This window comes from Octodon degus, unplaced genomic scaffold, assembly GCF_000260255.1.
Source record: "Octodon degus isolate 3935 unplaced genomic scaffold, OctDeg1.0 scaffold00017, whole genome shotgun sequence".
Classification (NCBI taxonomy): domain Eukaryota; kingdom Metazoa; phylum Chordata; class Mammalia; order Rodentia; family Octodontidae; genus Octodon; species Octodon degus.
Window position 1 is genome coordinate 12,093,249 of NW_004524593.1, and position 24,875 is coordinate 12,118,123.

The 24,875-nt window shown below is 36.2% G+C and overlaps 1 protein-coding gene across 2 annotated transcripts in view; it reads left to right on the forward strand.

The window, feature by feature from the left end:
• Akt3 (AKT serine/threonine kinase 3) overlaps positions 1 to 24,875 on the forward strand; it is a 284,685-nt gene that overhangs the window by 239,903 nt on the left and 19,907 nt on the right. For both annotated transcript variants that reach the window (XM_004626833.2, XM_023710180.1), the window contains exons 11-12: positions 11,112 to 11,326; positions 17,542 to 17,629. In XM_004626833.2, coding sequence (XP_004626890.1) covers positions 11,112 to 11,326; positions 17,542 to 17,629 — 303 coding nt within the window. The remainder of the gene's footprint in view (positions 1 to 11,111; positions 11,327 to 17,541; positions 17,630 to 24,875) is intronic.

Sequence of the window (24,875 nt, forward strand, 5' to 3'; positions counted from 1 at the left end):
TGTGTTTATCTCAGATGCCCGTTTCTGGATTGGGTCTTTAAATTTTGGGGCCGCAATGTTTTTTAGTTCTTTATAAATTCTAGCGAGCAGACCTTTATCTGAGTGCTTATTAGTCAAGATTTTTTCTAAATTTGTAGGTTGTCTTTTCACTTTGTTGGTAATTTCTTTTGACATGCAAAAACCTCTCAATAAGAGGAGGTCCCAGTTGTTAAATCTTTCAGGTATTGTCCATGCAATTTGATTTTTGTTCATGAACTCTTTGCCTACCCCTCTTTGTCTTCAAGAGTTCCTCTTACTTTCTCTTCCAGGAGATTTAGTGTTTCTGTTTTAATGTTTAGAACCTTAATCCACTTTGAGTCTAGTTTAGTGCATGGTGATAGACCTGGGTCAAGTTTTAGTTTTTGGCATGTAGAGAGCCAGTTTTTCCAGCACCGTTTGTTAAAGAGGCTATCTTTCTTCCAGTAAGTGTGTTTGGCCCCTTTGTTGAAGATCAGGTGGCTGAGTGTGTTCGTAGAGGCCTCTGCATCTTGTAATCTATTCCATTGATCCTCAGATCTATTTTGTTGCCAGTACCATGCTGATTTTATCACAGTAGCTTTGTAGTATAATTTCAAGTCAGGAATTGTAATGCCTTCTGCCTTGTCTTTGTTGGCCAGGATTGCCTTTGCTATTCTAGGTCTTTTCTGGTTCCAAATAAATTTTAGGAATGATTTCTCTAGGTCTGAGAGGTATGTTGGTGGTAGTTGGATAGAGATTGCATTAAATCTGTATGGCAGTTTTGGGAGGATGACCATCTTCACAATGTTGGTTCTTCCTATCCAGGAGCAGGGAATATCTTTGTATTTTCTGAAATCCTCTATGATCTCTTTTTTCAGAGTACTGTAATTTTCCTTGAAGAGATCATTGACTCCTTTAGTTAGATGAATTCCAAGGTATTTCATTTTCTGTGGTGGTTATTGTAAAAGGTATTGTTTCTCTAATTTCCCTCTCAGTGTGTTTGTTATCTGTGTAGAGGAATGCTGTTGACTTTTGGGTATTGTCTTTGTATCCTGCTATGCTACTGAATTCATGGTATCAGTTCTAGTAGCTTCTTGGTGGAGTTTGTGGGGGGATTTTATTTTTACTGTAATCACAGAATTATGCAACCATCACCACTGCCTATTTACAGAATATTTTCCTTACCCCAACAAGAAGCCCCTGTACATTAGCTTTCCATCCCTTTCTCCCAGGCAACCATTAATCTACCCTCCATCTCTATTGATTTACCTAGTGTGGACATTTCATTTAAGTGAAATTTGTATCGTGGAGACTTTGGGCTTGTTTCTGTTAGAAAATTATTTCTGAGTTCATCCATGTTGTAGCGTAGTATTAGTGTTCCACTCCTTATAACCACAAAATATTCCATTGTGTAGCTAAGTACCTCATTGTATTTATTTTTTCAACAGTCGTTGAATTTTATTTCCATTTCTTTAGCAATGTGAAAAACACTATGAACATTCATGTATGCATTTCCTTTTATACATTTCTTTCTGAAATGGTACAGCATCATTTCTGTCAAATCCTTATTCCTTGAGCAGTCGAACACCTGTTTAGATTTAAGGGATAGAAACATAGAACTTACCTCACATTGTAGAAGAGCCTGAAAGAAGGGAAGAATTGTTGTAATCATCTTTGTGGAGCAAATCTTCCACAGGGAACAGGATATTTAAAACACAGGGAAGAGCTTTGCAAGAACAGCTAACATGAGAGCCCTAAGGCAAGGAGAGCTCAGTTTTCCTGTAGATTCTAAGGTCATTACGACTAGAGCCAGACAGGGAGGTGTTTACCTTACTGAGCTAGGATTTCGGTTATGAAGCAGCCTCTATGTGCTGGATACTGTATGCACACATTACAGCTACTGTTGTTTTTTTTTTTTTTTTATCTCGAGGTTTTAATATATTTATTTGAAAACCAAGGTCTGTGAAAGAGCACACCAAATGGTCATGTGTTTTCTCTTCAGTCAGAGACTTGGCGACGAGTTCTTGAGGTGAGCACACAGCGAGGCCACATGCATGGAGGAACAGCTGTTTCATGTGATACTTGAAATAACTTTCTGTGACACCTAGCATTTGAAAGTTGAGAGAACAGAAGATACAAGTTTTTAGCTAGGAACTGGTGGTTACAGTTGGGTCTCCGGTTAGTTTGTCTGACCATGAAGCCTGCTTGTACTTTTGTTTTGGGTTTTGGTGGTGAAATTGTTTTTGCTGTTGTTTAAGACATGGTTTAATTGTGCAGTCCATCTTGGCCTTAACCGAAGCTGTCACCTCGAATTCATGATTCTGCCTCAGTTTTTTAAATGCTAGGATTGTATAGGCATGCACCTCTACAGCTGGCCTACTTTTACTTCGTTAGGTATGTGCATAATAGCCAAAAAATTCAGTCTCAAAGCCATTTACAAATGTGAATAAATATAACTTTAAAAAATATATGCCTTTTAAATACGCAACAGGAAAGGAAAAGATAATCAACAGAAATTAGGAAGTAGAATAAATTCATAGAGATAGTGGCATGCCACATGTATCTAGTTATTCATGCTGGCTTATTATAACTATTTTTTTAATCATTGAAACCTAGTAATTAAATTTGCATTTCAAAAATGTTGAGTTATTGTAAATAAGTGCTAATATTTTAAGATGCAGTAGGTTTCTAATTATTTTCTTGACATAAATAGCATTTTCTTGTATGTGGTTCATATTTTCTAGAAAAAAGATTGTTTTTGTGAATGTCGTGAAAAACAAATTCTTTGTTTCTTTGGAGTTCACTTACCCTTGCTATACATTTTCTATGAATGATGACATACCATATTTACAATACCAAAATTAGTTTTGTCACAAATAAGGGGAATTATTTTTTTGTATGTATTTAGTACAGGGTCTACAGGATGTCACTACACAGATCGGACTCATAGTGATCCTCCTGTTTCCAGCCTCCCAAGTGCTGGGATTACAGGCATGGGCTGGCAAGGCACGCTGGGGATCGAACCTTGTTCCCTGGGTCTGCCAAAGCAGGTACTTTAATTTGCTGAGCTATCTGGCCTACCCTAAAGGAAATTATTTCTGAAGAACATAAATAAGTCTTATTTCAGAAACAAGTCTGTGTAACTTTTTTTAGTATTACAAAGATTTTGTCTTTAAGAAAACACACCCGTTCTTAATTCAGATCTTGGCACCATAGAATAGAGTAAGCATTGGAGATACTGTCTGTGGAGAAACTTGGAAGCAACTAACTTCTTACATAAATTTTAATAAAGATGTGTATCATATACTGCATCTTTGTTAACTCAGTGTGACTCAAAAGGTATTTACCTTTACTTAATAAACTAAGATTTTAATTCTTTTATTGTCCATTGTGGGTCATTTCACTGAAGCACACATTCATTTATTAAAGAAATATTTATTGTATATTTATTAAGCATCAGACTGTATGTCCTGGTAGGAATACCAAGACAGTAAGAAAGCTTGTTTCTGTCATCAGGTAGCTGGCTATTTCATAAGATATGGCAAACAGTTACTGTGCAAGAAAATAACCATTTTACTGGAATCACATACAGTGCAGTGGGAAGAAAAGGAAAAAATATTCATGTTTTCTAGGAAGGCCTGACAGTCCCAGTCATAAGTGGGAAGCACAAAAAGAGGTGGATGCAGAGGTCAGAGGATTGGAATCCAGAGGGTTTGAACTGCATGGACACTGTGGGCCCTGGCTTTTTTTTTTATTCTTTACTATTTATTTATTTATTTATTTATTTTTCTGTATTTTAAGGAAGGGTCTACAAGGTGTTCAGGGTCACACTGCTAGATCAGACTAGTAGTGATCTGCCTGTTTACAGCCTCCCAAGAGCTAGGATTCCAGGTGCACGCCACCTCGCCCAGTCTCAACTGCCCTCTCAGGGTGCCCCTGGGGGCGGGGCTGGCAAGGCAGTTCCGGGGATTGAACCCCCAGCCCCTGTGCCTGCTTGCAGGTGCTTTAATCCACTGAGCTATTTGGCCGGCCCGTGGAACCTGAGTTACATGCAAGCAGATAATGGGATAGTACCAAGGCGTGTGTCAGGGAGGAGTTGACATGAGCTGGCACTGGCCTTTCCTCTCAAGAGCTGTGCCTCTCGCTTGAAACTTTGCACTTGTGGCGCATGTTGTTTTTTAATGCTAGTCTTTTCGTGAAATCAAGGTAAGTAGAAGTTAGGTATCTCATCTGCAAGACTTTTCTTGACAACTATTTCTCTGGCAGATGACTGTCAATATTTTCTGCTCTTACAGAAAAGTTCTTTATATAATATGTGGAGATCTTGCTACAACCTCTACTTCATCTAGCAGTGAAGTTCTTGTACCTTTTGGCTTTTTTTGTTTTTAATTTGGAAATAACTTTCTGTTTAAAGACAGAGGCGATTTCAAAGGAGCTATATTTTAAAGGTACTATGTACAGAATCTTCGGAACTTGGTTCAAAGCCAGCAGGTGTTTATAAGTTTGTAAATAAATTTGAGGGTTTTGTTTTTTAATTTGAGTTTTAAATGAATTCAGTTTGCCTCTTGTGTTACAAATCATGAGGGAAAAATGTTGTATTAATATGTCACTTGTTGAAAAGGGTTTTTAAAATATTCTCTCTGACCTCTCCTGAGGGAGAGCAGGGCTGACAGTGCAGCTCTCTGGCTTTCATGGACTTGTAGCTCTTTATTGTTGAAGAAAAAAGGTCTAGGGTTTTCCTGTTGGTTTTTGTTTTAAGACTTTACAGAGATCCTATCCTAGCAGGCATATCAACTACACTTTTGCTATAAAACTTTGTTTAAATGGTAGTTTGAAATGAGAATGTTTTTATTATTTTGTACATCAGAAGAAAGTAAAACTGGCCCTGTAATGAATTAGGGAACACAAATTATCCTGAGAGGATTTTTTTTTTATCCTGAAAGGATTTTATTTTTATAATCTATACTCTGTTTTCACACCTAGACATTGTAAGAGAAATTAGAAATCACATATAAACTCTTCCTGTTAAGTTTTGTCATGTGGTGTGGCTCCTGTGCGTCCAGACCATTTTATGCAGCGCTAATTATTTAGAGTCTCAGCTTCGCTCTGGAGTTAGCAGTACCTGATCAACCCTCCAACTGTAAAACAGTTTGAAAATCAAATGTAGCCTACATGCAAGACCCAACAAAATTAAAAGTGTTAAGTACGTTTTGGCAGTTCACTTTTATTATGCCCAGTCCTCAAATGTACCAGCAGATAATCATCTGAATGTTAGTTATTTTTCACATGCTTATGTGATCACACAAAAAGTACATGCTAAAAAGAAGCAGATGGTGACAGATGGGGAAGGTTGAATAAGGTGGTTTTGGAAACCTAGAGAAATGCACTTCTGTAATAGTGTAAAAATAAAAATTATTTGATAATCAAGTTAGAACTAACAAAAATTGGGAAAAATGACTTGCTTGTTGAGAAATACATAATATCTAGCGGTAGCAACTATTGAGGGAAAAAGGATGCAATTTTATCCAAATGCAAAGTGATATTTTCCCCCTACCAGCTGAAAATGTAGTTCCTGATGCATTCTTCTTAGTTGCTAGAACCCTAGCATAGAACCCTGGGAATGATTTTTATTCATTTTTCTTTAAAGTCTATGTTTAATTTCATTTAAAATATCTGAAATACATCAGAATATTTTGATAGCTATTTTGATGCAAGTATTTATTTTATGATAATAAATCTTGATACAAATGGAAATTAAGTTCTATGTAAATTTAAAACCAAAAATATATAGTAACTTTGTAAGCAGATAGTAAAGTAGTAGTGAAGACTAGCATGGAATAATAGGTGGAGAGAATAGACCCTAACTTGACAAATTCATTAAGCAGAATTGTACTTACGTACTTTAAATACAACAAGGAATAAATGGAGAAGATGTCACTTTGTGGGCTCTCACTATTATCTTTCGGAGGTGTTAAAAGAAATGAATGAGCCCAAAGTTAGGAACATTTGGATGTTTAATCTATAGGTACAATTAGTAGCACATATAGTTACATTTTTATTAGCCCTTGGACAGGGTGCTTCTGTATTCCTGCACGTGATGATATTAGTCTTAGAACTTCTGAGATACTTTATGAGAAGAAGCAGGTTGTTTCAGCCTTTCTAAAACTGTGTACAGCCGTACCGTCAGTTATTGGTAATCACATTACACCTGAGGTATTTGTTGCAAACCTTTATCGTCCTGGCATTTCTGAAAAGGTCTTAGCACCTAAATCAAAGTGAAAATTAAGTTTACTTAATTTCCTTCAGGAGCACAGTGATTAGTACAAATAGTTGTTTTCTGCCTTATGGTTAGAATTCATATTTAAGAGCTGCCATTTGAGCTGGCTTGCTATTAGATTGAACATGTTCGATTTAATTGTTTGCTGCGCACTACTTACTATTTCAGGTGATACTGGTGGTCATGTCATTGTGTCCCATAGTTAGGTTTTGTTGAAAATGTGCACTAAAATGGAACTCATGCCTCTCAGTATTTATATATAGTGGGTTTTACTCAGAGTTGTATTAGTTTTTATAGTACCTATTTTGCACATAAGCTTCAATTGTATGATATTGGGCTGTAACACATTAGATATGATCCTAGGTAAAACACAAAGTTTTCAGCATAAGAAGCATAAGAACATATATTTAAAAACTGCACAAACTTGGAACACTAATGATAAAATACATACAGTATGATAGCTATTTTTATTAAGATTACAATGACACAATTTCTTGGATTTCCATAATATCTGTTGCTTCAGTATTAAAAAGAAGTACCGAAATCTATGAGGACATGTATGAGTGTGATTTATTCACTACTATGCCCATTCGACTTGCCATTGCTTCGAGGACTTTTGCTTCCCTAGCCTCAGTTTGTTTTTGAAAACTCATTGTAAGCTGTATGCATTCTGGGTGGTGGCCAGAAAACTGACGACATTTCAATTCATAGTAAATGGCAAAAGTATTACCTCTTAAGAATTATTGGGGCAGTTGAGAAATAGTTAAAAAGTACATATTTATGGAGAAATGAAATTCATAATTCTTATGAATTGAAGTATCTATTTCTTTTTTTTAAAAAAACTAGTCTGTTTTAAAGTCTGAATTAGAAGATTTATCAGTCATTACTTTTTAGCAGAGACCTGTGATGTTGAAAATGGTTTAAGGCTTCCAGAAATGATGTTCCACATGTATCTCATGTATTAGTTACCTGAAATGCAGTGTTACTAGAAAAAAATTTTTGAATTTGTAGTAAATTGGTTCATCCAAGTTCGCAGTTTACTTTCACAACATAGGTGTGCAGACAGTTTGTTTAGATGTTTAATTTTCCCCCATCTGTTCTGTCAGGATTATTGATTGAACGGTAAGCCACTCCAGGGTACGCACAGCCTCCTTGTAATTGCTTGCCTTGGGAGCGTTGTGTGACCTGGCCACCAAATGGGAAGAGGTGTCCCTTCTGCCTCCCAGTCAACTCTTAATTGGTAAAAGAATACTGGGATGAACATATTTTTGAAAATGATTTGTTGACCAGATAAATATTTATATTCAGAACATTGATTGATATTTTAAAGTATGTAGTTTCTTATTTAATATTATTCTTTGAAATTAATCACTGTTTTAGAGCCTATTTATAGTGAGTTTTTTGTTTCTCTCACATTGTTGGTTTATAAATGGAAATGTCTTCATCAAAGGTTACTGAAATATTTACTATTAAGTAAGACTTACTGTGGCCTGTTTGAAACTTACATTTTGTTTTATCTGAAAGTAAATTGATTTCTGACTCCTGATAGGAGAATTGAAACTAAGCCCTTTTTTCCCTAGAGTTTGTGTGCTCTTTGAGTGTTTGTTTAGTTCTTTTGTCCTTTACCTGTTGGGCATTTGTGTTAAATGCAGGTATAAAGTATAGGTACATCCAAGATGGTAACATAGGAAAAGAAGGAGATGCCAGGTATCTGCATGCATAGCCACACTTTGGATGTCACTAGAAAGTCAGTAATGTTGATGTTTACGGGAGACGCGGACTAACTTATTGAGAGAAGTCTTTTATTGGATGATGTCTCCAGGAATATAATTGACCTGTAGAAATATACAAATTATATGTTGCAGTTTAATGGCCTTGGATTGTACTTTATCATTGTTGTCCTTCTTGTTTGTTTCTTTTTCTTTTTTTTTTTTTTACGGTACCAGGCATTGAACTCAGGCCCCTGAGCTTGCCAGACAAGCACTTATTCTACTGAGCTATCTCCTCGGCCCCACATGTCCTTCTTCTTTATATCACCACTTATTAGGGGCTTGCTGCTTAGCTCAGTTGTTTAACGCACCGAACTCAGGCACAGTGAACTGAGGTTCGATCCCCAGCTCCTCATGCCGTGCCAGACCCGCCCTTAAGGCAGCCTGAGCTAGCAAAAAAAAAAAAAAAAATGCTACATCACCACTTATTACACCCATGTCTCAGTCTTTACAGTAACCATGAGATAAATTAGCCTTTTTTGAGGGGATAAATGGTAAGAATCAAATTCATGTTAATAACTATATTTTATATGTTGCTGTAATTTTAGAAAAACAAGTGCTTTGAGTGAGGGAGAATTGACTTCCAAAAGTAGCATTATAAAAAAACACTGCTGAATTTAGAATAATTTGACTTTGGACTTCTAAAGTATTTCACAGTATTGTGTTTTGAAATCATTTAAACATAAGGAGAGAGAAAAAGGATATAGTGTGAATAGTGGACACACTTTGTATATTACACATCCACATGCAGAATATTGCATTGTATTTTTAGTTCTTGTGTGTGACTACAGGTGTTTGGAGGTAGGAGTTGAACAAAATTTTTTTTTTTCTTTTTAATTGATAGCAAAATCCTCCAAGTAGAGAGGGCAACTGAGTTGTTAGAATACGTTTACATGTCAGTAAGATAATACAGTACATCAGTATTGTTCACTACAAAGTGATACTGCGAACAGTTCTAATTATAGCATTGCACATCAGTATGTCAATTAAGGCACGTATGCTGAGAAGCAAAACCATTTTGAGAAGCAGTGTTCATTTTATAAAGTGAATACAATATATTTTATCAAGCAGATTTTTAAACAATAGTTTTATTTTTCAGTTGTGTTTTTCTCATCAAAAATGAAAAAGAAAGCCTCTTTTTATGTACTCACTTTCCCTTCTGGCTGCAAACCAGGTATTTAAACAAAAATAAAGGATTGCCAGTTTTGCCAGCTGGGGATGAGAACCCGGCTGGTGAAATGTGGGTTCGGGAGGCAGTTAATCCAGCTTTTATGCTTTTTATGGTTTTATGAAAAAAGAGGTTAAAAACCGCATTTGGCTCCTTTTCATGTGTGCCACTGTTTTGTTGGTGTTACAGGCATTCAGATAAAGATTAGTCAGACCTTTTCTTTTTTGCTATTAGGTAAAAAACTATCGATTAGATAATGGCCCACAAATAGTGCATTCTACTAATTGGCCTTGGCCAAATCCCTCAATCACTGAAATCACTGGTCCTTTAAGATGACATATGTAGTATTTTTTAAACGTAAGAATATGGTTAAAATGACCCATACTTCTTTAGGTTATCTGGGTTTTTATTTGTTTTTGTGTTATTATATACAAATTGAAAATTGAAATATTTTTGACCATTGATAAAAGCTAGAATTTGTTATCTTCCAGAAAGTATTTTCTTTAGTTAGTGCTTAACAAAAGATTACTGGAAAAACAACAATTGGACTTGCTGTGATTTACCATTGCAGTTCCTAGGCTTTTTTTGGCCCTGAAACAAACACTGATACTGTTGAATTAAAAATCTTTCATAGGGTTGTATCAATAGATCTTTAAGTAACATAGATTTTTTTTTTTGGAAATTTGATTCGGTTTTAAAATCTTCTGTCCACCAAAGTACTTTTCATAGTATTTATAGATAACCATACTGTAACTGTCAAATATATCACCTGTATCTCTGTGAAATTACTGGTAAATTTTAAGTAGCAGTCAATGGCATAATCTTCCACAAAGTGTTTAACCAAGGAAGTTTGGAACATTACAACTTTGTTCCTAAAAAATTTTCTATTGTATCATGTTATATAGGTTTTTTTAATTGATAAAATTTATGTCTGTGGATTTTTTTAAATGAGATTTTCCAAACCGTGAGAGAATTAAATAAAGTGAGCTTTAAGATTGTTCAAATAGTTATTTAAAATAAAATATTGGAATTTGCATATAGATGAGGAGTATCCCATGGAATGAGAAACCAAGTTTTATATATAGCCATGTTATAATTTAAACAGGTTGCTCCAGCATAACCAATTTCATACCTTTTTTTCACTGTATTTATTTTGTATCCAGTGTATCTTGGGAATCAAAAAGGCTTACACCAGTCCATGGTTTTTGTTATTTTTAATAAAAATTTAGTGAGTCACTTAGACTTTGGATACTAAAGTTTACTACAAACCAAGCAGTAAAGAAGGCTTATATTTATTTTATTAATCATTTTTCTGAGTTTAAAGATACTGAGATCCTAGGAAGTTTTCAAATTTTTTTGTTACTTTTTTCACTGATTTATATTAAAGCTGTTTTGTTGTTTTCTACTTAGGCCTTAAAGCAAAGTTGTGTAAGGTACTTCACATGGCCCATAGTCACCACGGTGCAGCTTTAAAATTGTAAGAGTTGGGCTGCAGACTTAGCTCAGCAGCACAGGGCCTGCCTGGTAAGTGCAGGGTCCTGCGATAGATTGCCAATACACACACACCCCCCAAAAAAGAAAAAATGGTTGAAGTCCACATTACTGGGCTCAGAATGAAAAGTTAAGTAGATCTAAGAGAAAAATACGCAGATATACTGACACCTTTAATTTTATACTCATTTTTTAAACATGGGCCATTTATGGATGTATGTTGAGTGTTCCACATACTTTGTGTGATTGGTACCTTTTGTAGGATACTTCATAGTTTTAAGGTTAAGATCTCAGAATAGACTATGGGCTTTTGAATTGGGAGGCATTTATTATGTAAACCTTTATATCTTATGAATAGAGCTTTAAACTTAATGTGTAATGCTGGATTGTTGTGCTGATTTCATCTTAGGTGTTAGAAGACAACGACTATGGCCGAGCAGTGGACTGGTGGGGCCTGGGGGTCGTCATGTATGAGATGATGTGCGGGAGGCTGCCCTTCTACAACCAGGACCACGAGAAGCTTTTTGAGCTAATACTAATGGAAGACATTAAATTCCCACGAACACTCTCTTCAGATGCAAAATCCTTGCTTTCAGGGCTCTTGATAAAGGATCCAAATAAACGGTAAGCCTCAAGAAGCACTTGGTGACTGGGGATGTGGCTTTACGTTCGGATACGGAATTAGTTCAGCTGCAACTCCAAGAAAGAATGTGCCTCTTCCTTCCTCTCACTGAGCACACTAACTTACTTTAACTGCATAATATAGAACAATTAACAGTTCTTATCCACTGTTTTCCTGATTTGGAAATTTCATGCAGATTTAACAAGTAAGGATATTGATAGCTTTGTTCCAAGGGAGCAGTTTCTTCTTCACCAGCTGCCTGGCCTTGTGGGCATGGGAGAAGCCTGTGGTGTTTTGCAGTTCAGGCATTTATGTTTCTGCTGATTTATGTTGTGGAAAGAATGGCCTGTTTCTTTTCCTTCCTCTAACCCCTAAGTATGATGATGCTTTTTTTTTTTTTTTTGTCACTTGAAAATAATATTCTTTTTTCCATGCATAACTGAAAGAGGTATTGACAACAAACAGACAAACAAAAGAACCCAATTTGTTAAAAAAAAAAACCTTTTACGTACTATATTTCTTTTTGTAAGTACAGCTGTGCCCTAGAGTCCTACAGCCTTGCTGCTTTGCTCGGTGAGCCTCAGTATTTGCTGTTCATGTTCATGTATTCATTTATATATATACTATTACTAGTACTATAGGATTAGAAAATTATTTGACTGGTACTAATTTTTCAATGTTCCTTATTATCTGTCCTTATATATGGATATGTGGACCCTCCCATTTCTCAGCATCTATATATTTCTCTGAAAGTCATCTATGAATTTCTTTGAAATGCTCTTGAATCTTAAGCATCTGGAAGATAGATGTTTTCATGTGTTGTTGAATTGGCCATAACTCCTCACAGTGTTGTGTTACGATGTTTGTTTATGACTGATGGCCAGTGGGTACTTATGGATAGGTTGAGTCAACAAGTGAAGGAGCAAATGAATCCTGAAATACAAGCTGTATGTACTTTTTTTTTTGGCGGCACTGGGGATTGAACTCAGACCCTTGCGCTTGCCAGGGAAGCGCTTATTCTACTGAGCCTTCTCCCTGGCCCCATGTATGTACTTTAGAAATGCTTTATTGCATGTTTCTAGCCTTTAAATTTATAAAGAATGTGACTGTACCTTCAGCAGAGTTAAACATAGTAACAGAGATACCATCTTTTTGTTTTGTGGGAAGCCATTCAAAAAAGGTGTTTGGTAATCCTAGCAGCTCAGGTGCGGCCTTGTATTTGTAAAATGATTTTGGTTTCTTTCTCAGGACACGTTCACGTCTTTGATCTTTGTGTTTTCAAAAGCCTTGTGCAGCAGAGAGAGCAGATACTGTTCACGTTTCTGTTTGATTGAGTGGGGGATAAAGACCTGGAGAGAGATTAAGTGACAGCCCAGGTCTCAGAGAAAGTTTGGGAGGAACAAGAGTAGAAGCGCCTTTCTTGCTACCTATTTGCTCTCTCTGTGCATCTTATTTACAGTGCATTAATTTCATTCAGGTTTTGAAATATGTTCTGTTTAATCTGCTTAGGTAACCCATGTCTGTCATTTTACCTACTTGATTTAGGGTCTAATATTGGGCTTCATCTCAGGGTAGTGAGTTTTTATCCCATCCCTTTCTGACTCCTACAGGCAGCTGTGGTCTCCTTTTCCATTCTTGCCCCCTTTTCGAACGACTGGTAGGTCAGAATTGATTTTCGTGTCTGTGTCCCTTTCCTTTGTTTGCTGTTCCCCAAGCCTACCTCATACATAGCACTAGCACATTAGGAACCACTGAGTAAGTGGGAGGGGAATTTCTAGAATATTACTGGCCTGGTGTATATCTCCACTCAGAGGTTAGTGGTGTTCTAAAGAAAAGGTGTGGCATTCTCAATCATCTGATACTTTTTTTGAAAATGAATATGTCAATCCCTTTACCACTGAAGTAAAGTATAGGGAAAACAAGGGAGAACAAGATATGTAAGTCTGTGCTCTAGAAATGCACAGAGTAATGAGGAACACAAAGCACATATTGATAGATGTTCAGGCCAAACTATGTGCACATTGCCGTTGAAATTATTGTCTTTGTCTAGGGTTCTCTGCTGGAGAACCTGAGCTGGCGCATGTAGGAGTTGCAGTTTTTCAGTGGCATTCAAGCAGAGAAATTTACATGTACAGTACAGCTAGAACTGCAGATGCACAAGGCATTTGAGAAGTTCAGTGACTAGAGTGCAGAATATGAGTTGGGTAACATTGGGAGATGAAGCTGATATGTTAGATTATAAGGACCTTGTGCTTCTTAGACAATATTTAATCTTTATTCAGGAAAGGAATGAGAAGCCACATTAAAATGAGAGTTTAAAATAGGAGACAGTAACCAGATCTGTCTTATATAAAGATAATTCTGGCAGCATTATGGTGGATGATCTAGAGAGTTAGGGCCAGAAGACCATAGTTAAGCATGCTGCTGGAATTGTCTGGATAAGACATGGGTCCTTCCGGAAGCTCTGGTGAAGAGCAATGAGCAGTGCTTCGTGAATGACTAAAGAGAAATTATGAGGAAGGAGGTGGAGTTAGGCTGCCTCAGAGCAGTCCAGCTAGAGTTCAGTGGGCTATTATTAGTAGGCAGTGGGAGCACAGGAAGAGGTTCATTGGGGTTGGGGTTGATAGTAACTTTTAATATGCCAAGTTGGAGATTTCTATGAAAAACACAGTTGGAAATGTCAGACAGTTCAAAATGACACAGCTTTGCTTAAGAGAAACATAGTAACTGAATATATGAATTTTAGGACCTTGAAAATCTTAGAGGTAGCTGGACACAAGAAAATAGTAGAGAAGATAAGAGTGTGTGGAAAGGAGGGCCTAGGTCAGAGACCTGGGAAGCAGAAGTTTAGAGGTAGAAAGAAGAGGAAGCCAACAAAGGTCTCTGAAAAGTCTATGGAAACATAATTAGAGACAGTATAATAGTACGCTTCTTTATTTTTCCTATTCATCTACCTTAAATACTGCCTGAAGTTTTTAGTATTCTTCACTGCACTGCTGTCAATTAAAGGGTCAGCTATCATTTTGCTTATTCTTAAATCCATTACTTTATGATTCCATCCCCCCGCCCCCGCATCTTCCAACATAGAGTTTATATGAAAAGCATGACCTCATGTTGCATTCAGTACACTAAGAAGAGAGTTCTGGGGTGTCTCTAATAGTGAAGAATCCAATGGAACGGTGACCCATGCCTCTAAGCCCCCCACACTCTGGGAGGCCAAGGAAGGAGGATTGCAGATTCAGTGTGGGCAAATTACTTGTCTCAAAATAAAAATAAAATATTCTGGGGATATAGCTCAATGAAAAGGCCCTTGGTTCAATAACCTGTGCTACCAAAAACAAAACAGAATAAAAATCATATTGGCCTTTAGTAGTCATAGATATAAATAACTCAGTTCAAGAACATTTTAAAGTCCCAACTTCATATTGGAGCACCATTGACGTGGAAATTTTTGACAGTTTCACACTTTGAGGAAGCATGTGTTAGCGAATGTCTCTCAGTTTCTAAAGTGGCAATCAAAGATTATAATCTTAGGCTTTGCATCGTAATTATGGATGGCACTTTGAATCTGTTTGATAAATATAGTGGCTATATCCAGAGCCGAAGTATTGGTGAAGTACTGTCGTTTCAAATGAAAATGAAGAACTGAACCTGGATTAGTCCAGAAATCTCAAAAGCTTAATCTTTTATCTATTAAATGATTAGGATTCTCTCATTCCAAGCATCAGGTATGCTTCCCATGCAGGCGCAGTACCGGCTATCAGCCATAGAGCTGTGAATAGTAAAACTGTAACCTAAGTGTAAAATAGTAGGAAAGATTTTGATTCTTTTTTCATCCAGGCCACTTTGATTCCTGCTTTGAAATGTTAGATTCTTTTTAGAAACATGTATTTAGGTGTTTCTGCTTTTCCAGTTCCCTCCACAGCAGCTTAGAATCATTGTAGACGATCTGTTACTGCCTCCACACTCCCCACACTCCAGGGCTTGCAGGCTCCTGTGGCGAGAAGAGCACAGCTTGAAATAGGGTGGAAAATAGTAAGGGTGGCCGCCAGAACACTCAGCATTAACTACGTACAGGTCGGCGGGCTGAAGGTTCCGTGCGTGAACGCCACTGTTAACGATCTGAGCCAATATGAAAAGCCTAGCTCTGGTATGCAGTTCATTTAAAGAATTCTGTGTAGAACTGAGAGTAGGAGGTGTGCCCCTCGAATTACATATCACCAAGATACTCAGGTATCAGCTGGCTGCTTATTTCTGATCCTGACTGGGTGCCAAAGCATCCTAGAGTTGTGTTTCTTATGTGTGATAGCCAGAATTCATCACAGTGTGTAATTACTTGCTTTTGATGACTGATTTGATCATCTTCCTACCAAGTGGTGTTAGAGTTAGTAACTAGTTGTGAGATATTTAAAAAATTTGTTAGCCAATTGCTTAATACAAGTCATTGTAAAAAAAGTTGTATAACTATAACATCCATCAACACAATGGATTCCTACTTCAGCTTTCACCATACTGCTGCTAATAAAAGTCTAGAAGCTCATGGCCACCACGTGAGCACCTCCTCTAATTGTAGAGGCCAAAGGTAGTGTATTAAATTTTATGATATCTCAGTAAAATTAGTATTAAAATACAAGTTTATGAAGTTATTTTGTTTTTTTATACAAGTTCTTATTTTCCTGATGTGGACATTTTGGAGGGCAGACTCTGTATACAAAGTAAATCATCACTACAAAAGTAAAGGTAATAAATACTCAAAGCTCAGCACTTCCTAATGCTTTTGTTACATGTTACTATTATCTAGGTTCTTGAGGTTATAGCTCTACAAAATAATATGTAATTACAGATAAGCTGCTATGATTGCTTACATTTGACAATCACAGGAGAATTTACGTGCCAAAACCGGTCAGTGCTACACAATTGAGTTTGATTTCTTATTTGGTTGTGTAGACTTAAGAAGGTGATGGAGAAATAGCTGTTAAAAGAAAATGTGGTATAGACTCTCCCCAGCTACAAAGAAGTACAAATTTCAAGGTTTTTGTAGAAAGTTGCATACACCTTGAGGTCATAGTGTCATGTGAGTGAAACGAACCAGCCACAGATGTTTCCGTGTCATATGGTTTCTCTTATGTGAGAAACCCTGAAGTGTAGTACATCAGAAGGAAAAGATGACCCAAAATGCACTCTAGGCTTCTGTGCGGTTGAGGGTGGGAAGGGAATCTAATGACAGAAGGGAAGGGAGTGGAAGTGGAAAGGATTAAGATGTGCTCTGTATACGCACCAGCTCCCTTCAACCAGTGTGTTCATTATGTATGACAGGCATACTGTAATAAAACAGAAAAAGGAATGGTTCATGACAAAAAGTAAGTCCTGGAGGAAGTATTAAGAGGGCATATTAAACTTAGAAGCATGTTTCATATGCATCTATTACATTGCAAATGGCACGAAAAGTAGATTAAATATTCTTCTACTGTTCCAGCACACAGTTTCTAACCATGAGTAAGACCAAAGAAAGTATGATACCCTAAATTCAGATTTTTTCCCCCTTTTCCCTTCTGCTCTCTTTCCTCTTGCTTTTCTGTTTTTCCTTAGTGTCTAATATACCTTATATTAGAAAACACCTGAATTTCAATTTGTTCAAGTAAATAAGAATATTGTCAAAAATAGGAAGAGAGAATTTTTTAAATTTTTAATTAAAATTGCAGAGCAAAGTTGTGCACTAAGAATGATGTTTCTGTGGCGTTCTTCTGTGATATGAAAATCGTTTGTTTATAACATTACTTCACAAACTGTTTTCCAGTGAACTTTATTTCATAATTTATATTCACTAAGGTTCCTTTTGACTTGAGTCATTTGAAGGCGGAAACTAATGTAGAGAACTGACAATGAGAACAAATAGCATTATCTGCCAGGTGCTGCCTGCACTCTCTGACCCTTGCAAACCTAATGCAGCAGTGTTGGTGCAGTTCCGGCTCCGAAGCACCGAAGTGCTTACTCCCTTCAAGTCTGTCTGCACAGTCGCAGCTCTTCTATTTGTTTGAAGCTAATTATTAATAATTCATTTGAAAAATTAGATCCTGCAGCAAAAGCCTTTTATTTTAACGGTAGTTTACTCTAAGAACTATTTGTTACTCATCAAATTACACTTTCACTAAAAAATTAATGTATTGTTTTGATATAAACATTTTGTGCTCATTTAATTTTATTTCTGTCCTCATAGCCTTGGTGGAGGGCCAGATGATGCAAAAGAAATTATGAGACACAGTTTCTTCTCTGGAGTAAACTGGCAAGATGTATATGATAAAAAGGTAGGACATGTTTGTAGCATTGTATGTATGTAAGTGTATTTTAACTACTCTGCTAAAAGGAAGATATAGCCAGAAACCAAGTGAATAAGTTTAATGATGTAATGACATTTTTCATTTTACTGTGATATTTAGATGATTGTTGAATCTCTTAGTCCAAAGTTTTATGTGTGATTTGTATTTCCCAAGTGCCTTTTGAAATTTTATTGTTTTCAAAGGATTAATTTATCTCTCCCCCCCCCCCCCCGTTTAGTAATTTGGTAGTTTGCCTCCCATTATATTTTACTAAAAAAAAAAACCTAAAATACATCAATGTTACATTTTTTTCCAAAGAACTAGCAAAAAATTATAACCTTGAGAATTTTTATTGTAGAGTGAAGACTTCATGCCAATCCTTATTTTGAAAATTTAAAGAAATATAGTTTTTATATTTAAAAAGTAATACCTTGAGTACCTTAGACCTCTAATTTGAAATAGAACCTTATTATCTACAAAAGGGATGCTACCAGTTATATCTTTATCATAATGTTACTGTTCTTAATTTAAACAATAAGATTTATTCTTGAATTTATGCTAGTGATTATACTTGAGTTTAGAAACATGAGATCATTGTGCTTCTTCTATCTTTTTTATATTTTTTGGTACTTCATATATTGTTGGTAGCAATAGTAATTTTGATGTTTTGATTTTTAAATAGTTATACAAAACTTTTATTATGAAAATTTCAGTAATTCATTTATTAGAATTTTTATGTTATTATTTTTGTTAGTCTATCTATTTGAGTTATTCCAGCTTTTCTTAATATTCCTTTTTTGACACATCAATCTACATTTTTGGGGGTTTGTTTTATACTAGGTATTCTTAGCTCCTTAAATAAAGATGGAGTGCTGTGAGAGTGGTGAGGAACACACCTCATGTATTTCATGTTTGCATTATGTTGTGCTGATAAGGTATATAGCTGATTTTATACCCATTTCTTACAACTAAACATTTAAAATATTCAAATATTCAAAGCTTCAAGTCAACCATACTCTCCTATTTTGAGTTTCTGTCTTGTGTTAAGGTGCCGTGGTATTACTTCACAGCTCTAATGAGATCATAAGCTCTCATGAGGATCATGTGACTAGTATTAGATGTCCTAAATGTTTATTAATGACATACAAACTGTCTAACATTCAGCTCATCTCATTGTTTGTGGTCTGTGTGACATGAATGCATGTGTGAGAAAATTCATGAGCTGTCAGTATACTATAAAGGGACCTGGGAAAGGTCAAGATCTTACTGTGTCTCCAAAAATAATGCCCGGCCAGAGTGAAAGAAGGAACATGTATTTAGTAGATAGTGATTCCAGTGTCAGTGTGGTGCTGCTAACTTAAGGGGCAAAACATGGACCTTTTCAGTCCTCCTATGAAACTAAGATACACGGTGGTGGTTTCCTTAGTGCCGTCCAGCTTTTCATGGTACATGATAGTTTGGCTTTATCTGGAGAAAAAAGTCTTGAGCATGACCCAGCATACCAGTGAAGAAGCAGGGCTTGCCTTGGCCCTGACCTCTGGGCTAGACATGCCCCACCTAGGCAGCCACCTGGTACGGACAGAGAGAGTCAGCAAGCCTGGCCCGGAGACAGAGACATACCCGCCAGTTAGGTATGTAGAGGACTCAGTGTAGATTGTTTTAAATTTAAAAATATATTGTAGATACCACTTAATTGGAGCAAAAGCGTAAAAATGTCTTTTGTTTCTTTTCCCTTTTTTTTTTTTTTTTCTTTCTTTTTTGATTGTTTGTTTTTCATGGTGCCAGACGTTGAACCTGGGCCTCATACATGGCAGGCAGGCGTTCTATCACTCAGCTCTCCCTCAGCTCTAAAAGTATCTTGCACAAAGAAACACAGTCCCAAAAACGGCCCAGCGTCCATGAACAGTAGACTCGCCCAGGGCTTGCTGCCACCAGTTTACTCGAGGTGTCCTGGTCTTCAGATGAGGGCGGCACCGACCCTTACTCTCTCCGGAAGATCAGTCTCTTCTTAGCAGGGCCCTCATGTTTGAGTCTCTTTTTCAAAAACTATGAAAATGTAATTTGTTCTAGCAGGTTTGTATCATGGAATAAAAATTAAGAAATTAATTGAAAGAACCAATCTGCCACTGGTAGAATTCAGTTAAAATGTCCATTCTTTGGGCGGTATAGATTATAAAGTAACTTATGAAACTGAACATTTTTATGGGTCCCTTATATATTTAAAGTGCGTAATTTATTCATAAGTAGTTGATCTCTAAAATCAGAGATTTTATTACTTTTATTAAGTATTGGGAGATTTATTCTTTTCACTGATTTATTGCATGATTATTGACCATTTTTCTAAAAGTTGTGGCAAATCTAAAAATAAAGACATACCAAGTTGCTGGTATCTCTGGGGTGATCTAAATCTCTGGAGGCAAAAATGGGGAAAAAAAGTGAGTTAGCATTAATTACAGGGAGTGTGACCACCGTGCCCAGAGCACCAGCCTAGAATCTCGGCCCCACTTCTGGGCTCACATGGAATAGTGGGGTCGTTTTCGCGCCGCCAGGCTTTACAATTCTCTTGCAGCAGATTCTGTTAATATGCATTAATCTAGGTGAGTTTCTGAATAGACCCATAGATTTTATGCTCAGTTTGTCAACATGCTAGGATTTTTTGGTGAGGTTCTGTTAAATCTTATAATTTAACAATGAGCTTTCAGATTTATGAATACAGTGTATCTCTTCAAGTTTTTAGGAGGTTTTTAATTCCTCTCAGGAATGTTTTATAATTTTCAGTGATTAGGTCTTATATGTATTTTGTTAGACATGTCATTAAGTAGGTATTTTAAACTTTTATTTTCATTTTGCTGCCAGTATAAGAAATAACAATTGATTTTTTTGTATCGATTTGTGTTCTGTAAATTTGCAAAACTCAGTTCCTAATTGTAGCATCTTTAGGTAGATTTTCTTTGATTCTGTTCAGAAATGATCATAATCTTACATAAATAAAATGTTTGCTTATTTCAAATCTTTATGCATTTTGTTCTTCTTTGCCTTACTATATCAGCTAGGACTTTGACTATAGTATTGAATAGAAGAGGTAAAAGTGGACATTCTGACTTTGTTTCTAAACATGTTTTTCCACTAAACTCAATGTGAAGTATGATGCTAATGGCATTAAGGGAAAACAAAGAACTCCATAAAGAAATTGGTAATGGTAGCTTAGCTAATGAACTAAAGTAATTCATGAGCTCATCTAGCAGCCAGACACAGGTTTCTAGATCTCATGTGCCAGTAAAAGGTACCCAAGCTCTTCGCTGCAATAATTGATCTGGGGGCTTGTATAGAAAAAATAAAAGATAAGCTAGAGGTATTTTGTGGTGTCAGAAAGTTCAGGAGAGCTCTTCTAAAAAGTCAGAAAGGAGTCAGCCCTGGGGCAAAAAGTGAACCAATTTTAGTAACAAAGCACAGTATTAGATAAAGATCTAAAGAATAAAATAAATACCCATGAGCCCATACTTCATAAATAAATGATCGAAAAAAGGAATATTGAGAAAAGGCATGCCTTTCTTACAGGTAAATTCAAGTTAATAGAGGTAGAAGGGGTGAGAGAAATAGAAAATCTTCCACCAGACATTAGTGTAAAGGGTGCTGCATACAGGACCTGCCCACGGGTAAGGCTAGCACGCAGTGAATGGGTGAGGCTTTCTCCAGGAGCATGAGGTCCACTCACATTCCATCAATGGAAAATTGTATGATTACGTTAATTCATCAAAAGAGAAAAACCATATGATTGTTGCAATAAATGCAGAAAATGCTTTTAATTTATGATTGAAAATTCAGTAAACCAGAAAATAGAGGAAAAAAAATATAAAAGTTGGTTCTTTAGAACAAAACTTATTCATGAACACATTTAGATTTGATTATATTTTCTTGATAAAGTTACCTGTTTATTATGATGATGCATTCTCTATATTCATGGCAGTAATTGTTATTCCCAAAATCTTTGTCTGATATTGACATAAGTAACCTCATTTGGCAGTGGGTGCTGGGAATCAAACTCAAGACCTCTTGCTTGCTAGGCAGGTGCTGTACTGCTGAGCTATGTTCCCAGTCCAAGGACAGTTTTTAAAAAATTTTGTATAATACATTTTTCTCATCATTTGAAGTTTTTAGACACCATGTTGTCTTATTCAGATAATAAACTATTTTAATGAAATATATATAGCCAGTTAATCATCTTGTTGCTTTTATCATTTTTCTTGTCTACACTTTTATGATATATTGAGAATTTTTGTGATTTCACTTTGTCTTACAAGCTGTGAATCTTTACTTTGAGATTGTGTTTAGAGTTTACAATACAGATATTTAAATGAACACAATCTACTTACCCATATCACATACCACAGAATAATTCTGTTCCCTCTTCCATTTTTTATTAAAAGTTTTTTTTATGTCATTTAAAAATTTTTCACAAGTTAGCATCACAATGCATAGTAATTATATTCTGATGTAAATGATTATATTTTAAGGTGACTGAAATTATTGCTTATTTATCATTTTAAGTATCTTTTGTACAAGTCCTTTATATAGATCTGTTCTTCCAGTAGATTTTTTCCTTCCTTCTCCTGTATTCTTTTTTCTTAGTCTTTATGCAAAGTCTAATTTAGCTCTACTTCTCAGGCATGAACTTTCTGGGTTTGGAAAGATGTGTAGAAAACAAAAATACATTTGGAGGAAGTATAGGATGGGAAATAATGGAAATGTGACATTTAGGAAGGGGAGAACAATATGAGAAGAGTGGAGCAGCGAAGTGAAGTGCGTGGAGAGGCTGCGTGAGGAGCCAGCAAGCCATGGAGAATGGAAACAGTGTGGCGCGGGAGGGTGGCTGTGGATGGCCTGCGCGCAGGAGGGTGGCTGTGGATGGCCTGCGTCTGCCTAAGAGGTGGGGCTGCTCCTGGGTTTGCCTATGCACTTGCCTGAATCCTGAAGCAAGGACGCGGCTTTAGATAACTGGACCTTTTCAGAATTTTTGGTATAGACTTTCAAGGAGAAGAGTCTGGAAAAAGAATCTAAGTTTTAAGACACTAATACACTGTGAAAGTGTTAAGGCGGGTAGATTTCACTAGAGAAGAATAAGGACAAGGAAAGGAAGGAATGTGAATTATCTAGTACTGTCGAGATTTGAGCTTTGTTATTTTAGTCTGAAAATACTGGGAGAATTTTGTGTTAAGTGACCGATTATAAATGGTTTGGGTAATACTTAATTCTGGATGGAATTGTTTCAGGGCTAGAGATAGAGCACCAAGACTTGAGAGTAAGGCTAAGAAGGAATGTGTGTATCTGGGAATTAGAGTTTAAGTAGAATTGTGGAAATGGATTACCGGTATTTCCAAGGAAAAGAGGAATGAGAAAATGGGTGACAGAGAAGGAGAGGGAATGAGAACACAGAAGACTACATACTGGACTACATATCTATGGTTGAGAATGGAATTTGGTTTGAGGACACATTTTTGCAAGATATGTTAAAATCATTTGTGAACTGTCAGACAAATGTTGTGGTAGAACTTGTCTTAAGTTGTGACTTTCTGCTTTCTGTTTGAGATTTTGGCCTGAGGAGTGATGAATGGCAGTAATGTAAATATTAATGATCAGTATTTCATGTAACAGGAACAGTAATGAGAGAGATGAAAGGCTAGGAACAGGTTTCTAGGTAGCTTCATGTTGATGTTTTTCTCATCACACTCAAATAATGGCTCGTTTTGATCCTCAGTCAAAGAAAGATGTGTTCCAAATATCTACTAGACATTTTACAGTCTTCTTTTGGTCATAAGGCATTTTCCAAGGCTGTAAAAGAACAGAGGCAGCTGTCAAAACCAACTTTTGCTATAGTATGATTTTTTTTTTTTTTTTTTTTGGGTAGAACCAGGGATTGAACTCAGGCCCTTGCGCTTGCCAGGGAAGTGCTTATTCTACTGAGCCATCTCCCCAGCCCAATGAAATTTTAATAGCTTAACTTCTAAAAGCACTCAAATTGGGTTAGAAACAAAATACACCCAGATTGTTGCTTATAAGACCTAAAACAGAATTTCACTGAACACTGGAGAAAAAGAGGGTGAATAAAAGTTTATGGTCAGATGTTAGGGAAGAGAAACAGAGGCAATAATAATAACCTGGATCTTAGTAGATTTTAATACACGCATTAGATTTTGCAAGTGTATTGTTTTGGCGTACATGCCAGTAATATGTCCTTTAAGGAAAGGTAGGATTTCATACTAAGTAATATCTACATATGAAAAGGCTTCAAATGAAAAGAGAGTTGATGGAAATGGACTTAGCATGTGCAGAAATAAAATTACTTTTAGCACATGTAGGCATTCAGGAATTTAATCTTTGCAGAGGTCCACTTTTTGGTTTTGATTTTTCGCCTAAGTTATTTAAGCAGAGCTCCAACTTGCAGTACCCCTGCGTCAGCCTCCAGGCACTGGCGGTGGAGGTGTGCACCGCAAAGCCTTACGCACTGCCTGCTGCGCACTTTTCTTCTTATCATTGCTTTTTCTATGTAATATAAATTTTGACAAGGTGTATTTCATTCTTTTAGCTAGCAGTATTTTTTATGTTTCTAGAAACTTCTTTGTTCTTCCTGTTATTTAGGAATGTACTGTTTAATCTATAAGGATTTTGTACTTTTACAGCTACTACTGATTTCCACTTTAATTCCATTGTGATAAACTGATTCACTTCCTTTAGATAAACAGAAATGGGACTGCTGGGTCATACAATAGCCCTAATCTGTTCTTTGAAGAGACTCTATGCTGCTCTCCGTAGTACTGCACTTTCGACACATCACACGGTATATAAACGTTCCTTTTTCTTTAACTCCTTGCCCACATTTGTTACTTTTTAAAAATAATAGCTGATACGTATCGTGGCTTTTATTTATATTTCCATGATTACTATGATGTTAAGCTCTTTCTAGGTATTTGTTGCCCATGTTTACTGTCTTTTGATAATGACTACTCAGATCACTTGTCCATTTTTAATTAGATTATATGTAGTTTTGTTATTGTTGAGTTTTTTGAGTTCCTCATATATTATGGGTACTCATCCCTTTTCAGATTAAAAATGTGCCCATACTTTCTCCCATTCTGTAGGTGAATCTTCCAGACTTTATTAATTTTAAGATTTGGGCTTTTTTTTTTTTTTTTTCTTTTTTTTTCCTTTTTTTTTTTGTGTGTGTGTGTGGCAGGCT